Source organism: Electrophorus electricus, chromosome 15, assembly GCF_041902795.1.
Source record: "Electrophorus electricus isolate QZ-2024a chromosome 15, ASM4190279v1, whole genome shotgun sequence".
Classification (NCBI taxonomy): domain Eukaryota; kingdom Metazoa; phylum Chordata; class Actinopteri; order Gymnotiformes; family Gymnotidae; genus Electrophorus; species Electrophorus electricus.
Genome location: NC_137511.1, coordinates 25,620,001 through 25,627,500, shown reverse-complemented (window position 1 = coordinate 25,627,500; position 7,500 = coordinate 25,620,001). Strand labels below are relative to the sequence as shown.

Below are 7,500 nucleotides of genomic sequence, written 5' to 3'. Positions count from 1 at the left end.
TCTCTCCCTCTCTCTCTCTCTCCCTCTCTCCCTCCCTCTCTCTCTCTCTCTGCTCCCTCTCTCTCCCTCCCTCTCTCTCTCTGCCCCTTTTCCCCACTGTCATTTTTTTTCCACAGTGGCCATGTGACATGCACCAGCATGTGCTAAACTCTCTAAATGTTTGAACTCCTCTTCAGAAACCACAGTCGGAGAAAGATCGGCACGGCCATCACAAACAGAGTTCCCTAATTATTCCATTAATGCTAATAGACTTCACACGGGAAGCAATTTACCAAAAGCCCAAGTGGAAGTGCAACCCACTAACCTCAGCGCTAATGTGGTGTGATGCTTCATTACTGTGTGTTAATAATAGCCTGGCTGAAAAGAACCCTACTGTGCAAATGTCTCGTCTTGCCTCGTCTCGTCTCTTCTTGTCTCATCTTTTCTCATCTCATATCATCTCATTTCATCTCATCTCTTTTCATCTCTTCTCTTCTCACATTGTCTCGTGTCTTCTTGTCCCACCTTGTCTCTTATCTTCTCATCTCATCTCATTTCGTCTTGTCTCTTCACTTCTTTGTCTGTAGGAACTGTAGTTAATGTCTGTAGAACTGTAGTTAATGTCTGTAGGAACTGTAGTTAGTGTCTGTAGGAACTACAGTTAGTGTTTGTAAGAACTGTAAGCTACTGGTTCGTAGGAACTGTAGTTAGTATCAGAACTGCAGTTAATGAATTGTAGGAACTGTAGCACAGTCTAGAACTGTGTTAGTACCGTAGGAACTGTAGTTAATGTCTGTAGGAACTGTAGTTAGTGTCTGTAGGAACTGCAGTTAATGTTTGTAAGAACTGTAGTTAATGTCTGTAGGAACTGTAGTTAGTGTCTGTAAGAACTAGTTAATGTCTGTAGGAACTGTAGTTAGTGTCTGTAGGAACTGCAGTTAATGTTTGTAAGAACTGTAGTTAATGTCTGTAGGAACTGTAGTTAGTGTCTGTACGAACTAGCGTCTGTAGGAACTGTAGTTAATGTCTGTAGGAACTACAGTTAGTGTTTGTAGGAACTGTGGTTAATATCTGTAGTAACTGTAGTTAGTGTCTGTAAGAACTGTAGTTAATGTCTGTAGGAACTACAGTTAGTGTTTGTAGGAACTGTGGTTAATATCTGCAGGAACTGTAGTTAATGTCTGTAGGAACTACAGTTAGTGTCTGTAGGAACTGTGGTTAATGTCTGTGGCAACTGTGGTTAATGTCTGTAGGAACTGTAGTGTCATTGTACAATTTTTACAGTAAAAAAGTGGGTTTCCTCCATAGTGTCACCATGTCAGTGGGCAGGCTGTGCTTACTGAACCTTTCTCATCTCTGTCCTGAGAGCACCTGAGTCATTTTCACAGTGTGTTGGATCATGTATTTGATTGTGTGTTGGATTCATGGTGCTGCTGTTCCAGATACACCTCTGTGCTTTGTTTCAGAATCTGTTGAACTGGTTGGATTTTGTGCTGTTAGTGGTCAGTAGGTCAGTCTCGGCCCACCTTGTGCAGTCGTGTTTACTACGTGGACCCCAAACATTACCTGTGCTAAACACTATATGTGTACTAGTGCTATCAACATTTTGGACCAAATTTTACTTGGGAATTTGTGTATTTTTTCCTGGCTGTGTGGAAACCTCGACCTGCCTTTCCTAAGTGCCTTCATTCCCTGATTAATCCTACCTGAGGCGTTGAGTTATATACACTTTAACCCTGATAAAAAAGTACTGCCCCAGCTAGGTACAGCTTCACCGACAACTACTGACCCAACTAACTACAGCCTTACTTACAATTACTGTCCCAACTAACTACACCTTCACCCACAACTACTGCCCCAACTAACTACAGCCTCACCCAGATCTACTGCCCCAACTAACTACAGCTTCACCCACAACTACTGCCCAAACTAACTACAGCTTCACCCACAACTACTGCCCCAACTAACTACAGCCTCACCCACAATTACTGCCCCAACTAACTACAGCCTCACCCACAACTACTGCCCCAGCTAGCTACAGCTTCACCCATAACTACTGCCCCAACTACAACCTCGTCCACAACTACTGCCACAACTAACTACAGCTTCACCCACAACTACTGCCCCAACTAACTACAGCTTCACCATCTTGCTTGCTTTCTCTGACATTCATGTGTGTACTGTAGTCTGACTCTGCCGTACATTACCTATTAACACTAGAGGGAGGACGTGCACTCGTACAGGCGGAGATTAACGGAATTAAAGCGGGCTCCAGCCACACTCCATCCACTCACTCTGCCCACACCTCTGCATCTACTGCGGCTCAGTCAAAGTATGTGTCCGAGTGCCATCTGCTGGTGAAGAACCGGTACTGCATGCTGGGTTGAATTTGGCACTGAGACCGTGAACTAGCTGAAGGTCATTAAAATAATGTGGGCATTACCCCCCCCCCCCCCCCCAACACACACACACACACACACACACACACACAGACTGAACCTGAAACTGTCTTATTCCACAGTGGCTGATTTCCGTCCTTCTGTCTGTGTTTTTGGAGATAAGGCCTGTGAATTTGTAATCAGCTTTCGAGTTGTGAAGTAGGGAGAGGTGTGACGTGGTGAAGGGTGGAGGTGGGGCACAGGTTGAGCTGGGTGGAGATGATTGATTCAGGGAGCATGTGCTGTGACTTATAGAAGCACATTCGCATTCGTTTTGAGATGGTATGTCTTTGTGGTTTTCAAACAGAGCTGGTTTTTGCTGGACGTTTAGCAGTAGAGGACGCTGTCCTGATTCAGCCCTGCAGGACTTGTTTGGTGTCGTCCTCTGTGCCCTGAGGACGCCTCGACAGAATTCTACACGTAGAGTCTCAGTTGGGGGTTTGTCCCACACTGTGATATCTTTTTTATGTTGCAGGTGTCCAGTTACAACAGTTTCCTCTCTCTCTCTCTCTCTCTCTCTCTCTCTCTCTCTCTCTCTCTCTCTCTCTCTCTCTCTCTCTCTCGCACTTTCTCAATTAGTTTTATTTGCATGAATTGTAATTAGCAACTGTTGCCAAAGCAATTAACATAATTATTAATATGAATTGTGGTAAAACTGGACAAAAATGACTAAAATTTCAAATAAAACTTCATATAAACACATACTGTAGACTCATACACACACACACATGCACACACATTAATAAACAGACTCACACACAAGTAAATACTATATATAGATGGGTTTAAGATATAGTTTGATTGGTTGGCAGTTATTATGCTGATATTTTAAGACATTGAGCCATCACTCCTAAACACATACACCCTCTCTCTCTCTCTCACACCCCTCAGTGATTCTGTAAGAGACGTGTTCTGGGCAGGAGTTTCTCCTGGTTGGAGTGCTGTTTCCCTCTTCCTGTTGCTTTCCGGATCTATTCTATTCTTCCCACTTCCCACACTGTTCAGTGGGAGCAACGTTCCACAGAACCCCACGCAGAGGATTGTGGGTGAAACTGGGCTCCTGCTGGTCCAGGACATGATAGTTCAGGACCTGATGGCCCAGGACCTGTTTTCCCACAATTCTTTCAGCTGATCCTGCTCCACCATACCAGATTTCTCTCACTGTGTCTGTAGAGGAGACAGTATGCCTCTGTGGTTTTCAAACAGAGCTTTTTTTGCAGTTATGTGTCGCTAGGAGACCAAAAATAACTTAACAGGCTGATTCGTCACCTGCTAAAAGAAGATGTTGTTGGCCATGTATGGGAAGTATGAGCTCTGCTCTGTATGGAGGTTCTGCTCTATATGGAGATTCTGCTATAAGAGTACCTGAGCATTTTTCCTGTATTTCCTGTATGAAACTTTCCTCGTTGTTATTGCAAGTCTATGACTGGATGTCTGCGCTGCTGTCGTGTTGCAGTACAGAGACTGATCTGTGTGTTTGTGTTCCCAGGTACCTGATCCCATCTCTGGACCGGACGCATGCTGGGTTTTATCGCTGCATTGTGAGGAACCGTGTAGGAGCACTGCTACAGCGAAGGACAGAGGTAGAGGTGGCATGTGAGTAACTCCCCTCCTCCTCCCCCCCCCCCTCTCTCTCTCTCTGTCTCTGTCTCTCTCTCTGTCTCTCTCTGTCTCTCTCTCTCTCTCTCTCTCTGTCTCTCTCTCTCTGTCTCTGTCTCTCTCTATCTCTCTCTCTCTCTCTCTCTCTGTCTCTCTCTCTCTCTCTCTCTCTGTCTCTCTCTCTCTCTCTCTCTGTCTCTCTCTCTGTCTGTCTCTCTCTCTCTCTCTCTCTCTCTCTCTCTCTGTCTCTCTCTCTCTCTCTGTCTCTGTTGCCTTCCCCTCTCTCATCTTTAATAGCTCTTCCTTCATCTCTTGGCATTTCTCGAGCTTCTCATGTTGGTTTTTCCTGATGTTCTGGATTGGCACATCTATCACTATGACCTTCTGTGTATTTGTATGGTTGGTTAGCCATTACCATCTTCTCTGTCTGCATCTGGAAGCCCCACAGGATCTTAGCACGGTCATTCTCCACCACCTTCGGGGGTGTATCCCACTTGGACCTTTGACCTTCCAGCCTGTACTCGGCACAGATGTATCTGTACATACAGAGTGACTTACAAAAGTGCTTTGTCATTTACTCATATAATACATCATAGTACAGTACAGTAGGTTAGAATTAAGCAAACCAATGAACTAGAATACTATAGAAATACAAGGATCAGTGCTGATGACTAGAAGTGTAAAATACATATAAACTCTATAACAGACAACAATCAGTGCAATAACAAACAATTTCAAAGTATACGAGTTCTCAAAGGGGTCATGGTGAGGGCTGGGAGTTCCTGGGATGTACAGAAGCTCAGTTTTACTGGGGTTGAGCTTCAAGTGTTGGGCTGTCATCCATGACGCGATGTCAGCCAAGCATGCTGAGATACGTCTGGAGACCTGCGTGTCAGAGGGTGGAAAAGAAAGACATAATTTGGTGTTGTCAGCATAGCAGTGGTAGGAGAAGCCATGAGAAGATGTTACATGACCAAGAGAACGAGTATACAAAGAGAAGAGAAGGGGGCCCAATACTGAGCCCTGTGGAACACCAGTGGAGAGTCACACGGTTTGGATGTGGATCTTCTCCATGTCACCTGATAGGACCGTCCATCCAGATAGGACTGAAACCATCTCCAAGCAGAACCAGTCACACCTCAGAGCCAGAGGTTGTGGTGAAACAGGAAATGCCTTTTACAAAGAATTCACTGTTGTGATTAACTCTGTTTAGATGTGAAACCAAAAGTTTGAAAAGGAGTCATTGCTGATCTTTCTCCTGTGTGTCTGTGTTTGTGTGTCTTCATGTGTGTGTGTGTGTGTGTGTGTGTGTAGTTATGGGCAGTTTTGAGGAGCGTGAGAGGGTGCAGACAGTGTCCCAAGGCGAGGGGGCTGTAATTCCAGCCCCGCACATCCGGAGCTTTCCGCAGCCGCAGGTCACGTGGTTCCGGGATGGACGGAAGATCCCGCCGAGCAGTCGCATGTAAGACACACGCCGACGTTACCTCACTTTCTGCTCTCTCTCTCTCTCTCTCTCTCTCTCTCTCTCTCTCTCTCTCTCTCTCTCTTTGCTGAAAGCCCAGTCAGGCCCAGTTCTGGTTAAGGTTATAGTTTAGGTTATAGTATGTGTGTGTGTGTGTCTGTGTGTGTGTGTTTATTATGTATGAATATATACGTTTGTGTGTGTGTGTGCGAGCATGTGAATGTGTGTGAGCACGCGCGTATGTCCGTGTGTGAGTGCACACATACATGGTCTGTGCATGTGTGTGTGTGTAAAGTAAAGACCCCTGCAGGAGACACTCCATGCTGCCCACCAGCTGTGAATCTCGTGCCATGAGAAAACCCCAGAAAAAAACCAGCAAAAAACCAGCATCAAGGCTTGTGGCTCCTGCTCATGTCTCTTTGTGTCTCCTGGCCCACTGCCTGTCTAAAACGGCACTTCAGGACTTGAAGTTGATGAGTTGAACTTTTTAGCCCTGAAACTCAGAAGCTTTAATTACATCATTCACCTTCACAGTAACCCTGTGAGGACTACGCAGGGTAAAAATAGGGGCAGGGCCTACATGAGAGTGGGTGGGGTCACTCTAACGTCTTTATCTTACTGGAGCATCTCCAGCGTAGCCCGGCCCACCTGATGCAGGTGGAGTATTAACTCCTGAGGTGTTTCGGTAGGGGGAAAAGCTTTCTATAGTTCGAGGCTCAGATTGAACGTCTGGCATCATTTGATGGTGGAATATAAATGTAGGACTGTGTGTTTAGAAATTGGTAGAAATATTCAAAGAGTTGCAACATACAAATGTTTTGGACATTGGGTCAATGAGAAAATAATTTATGATGCACTCATAGCTTCTGAGCAAATAAAGGAAAATGTTTTTTCCATAGCAATGAATCCTAATTCCCTCCCCATTGTAGGATGAGATGGTGGAGGCACTTTCAGAAGGCACTTGGTGACTCTTACGGTGCGTCTTCAGAGTCCCTAAGTCCCTCTCTTCAGAGAGGTTGGTGAAGAGCACATTGTTGTCTTTGTCTCCTAGGGAACGGATCGTGTTGAGGAAACCCAGATTCCTTTTCACTCCACTGGTGCTGTTGTTGTTGTACTGGGGTGTTGTTGTACTGGGGTGTTGCTGTACTGGGGTGTTGCTGTACTGGGGTGTTGCTATACTGGGGTGTTGTTGTACTGGGGTGTTGCTGTGCTGGGGTGTTGTTGGCTAAAGAGCTGGATGTGAGCTGTGCCCATGGCACACCGTGGGTTAAAGGTTAAGGGTTAAGGGTTAAGGGTTAAAGGTTAAGGGTTAAGGGGTATGAGCTGTGACTCTAAGACTCCAAGAAGAGTCTGAAAAAGGAGGAAAGAGGAGATTAGTGGTATGAATAAAACCTGATTAGTTATTAATAGTATTACTAATTACTAATACTAATAATTAATAACAGGGTTAGGGTATTCATAACATGGTTAGGGTATTAATAACAGGGTTAGGGTATTCATAACATGGTTAGGGTATTAATAACAGGGTTAGGGTATTCATAACATGGTTAGGGTATTAATAACAGGGTTAGGGTATTCATAACAGGGTTAGGGTATTAATAACAGGGTTAGGGTATTCATAACATGGTTAGGGTATTAATAACAGGGTTAGGGTATTCATAACATGGCTAGGGTATTAATAACAGGGTTAGGGTATTAATAACATGGTTAGGGTATTCATAACATGGTTAGGGTATTCATAACATGGTTAGGGTATTAATAACAGGGTTAGGGTATTCATAACATGGTTAGGGTATTAATAACATGGTTAGGGTATTAATAACAGGGTTAGAGTATTAATAACAGGGTTAGGATATTAATAACAGGGTTAGGGTATTAATAATAGGGTTAGGATATTAATGACATGGTTAGGGTATTAATAACAGGTTTAGGGTATTCATAACATAGTTAGGGTATTAATAACAGGGTTAGGATATTAATAACAGGATTAGGGTATTAATAACAGGTTTAGGGTATTAATAA

The 7,500-nt window shown here is 44.3% G+C and overlaps 1 protein-coding gene across 1 annotated transcript in view; it reads left to right on the top strand.

Moving 5' to 3' along the window:
* Positions 1–7,500, top strand: part of LOC113591618 (protein sidekick-2) — a 205,274-nt gene that overhangs the window by 140,075 nt on the left and 57,699 nt on the right. Inside the window, exons 3-4 of the mRNA XM_081697979.1 lie at positions 3,907–4,013; positions 5,331–5,478. Coding sequence (XP_081554105.1) covers positions 3,907–4,013; positions 5,331–5,478 — 255 coding nt within the window. The remainder of the gene's footprint in view (positions 1–3,906; positions 4,014–5,330; positions 5,479–7,500) is intronic.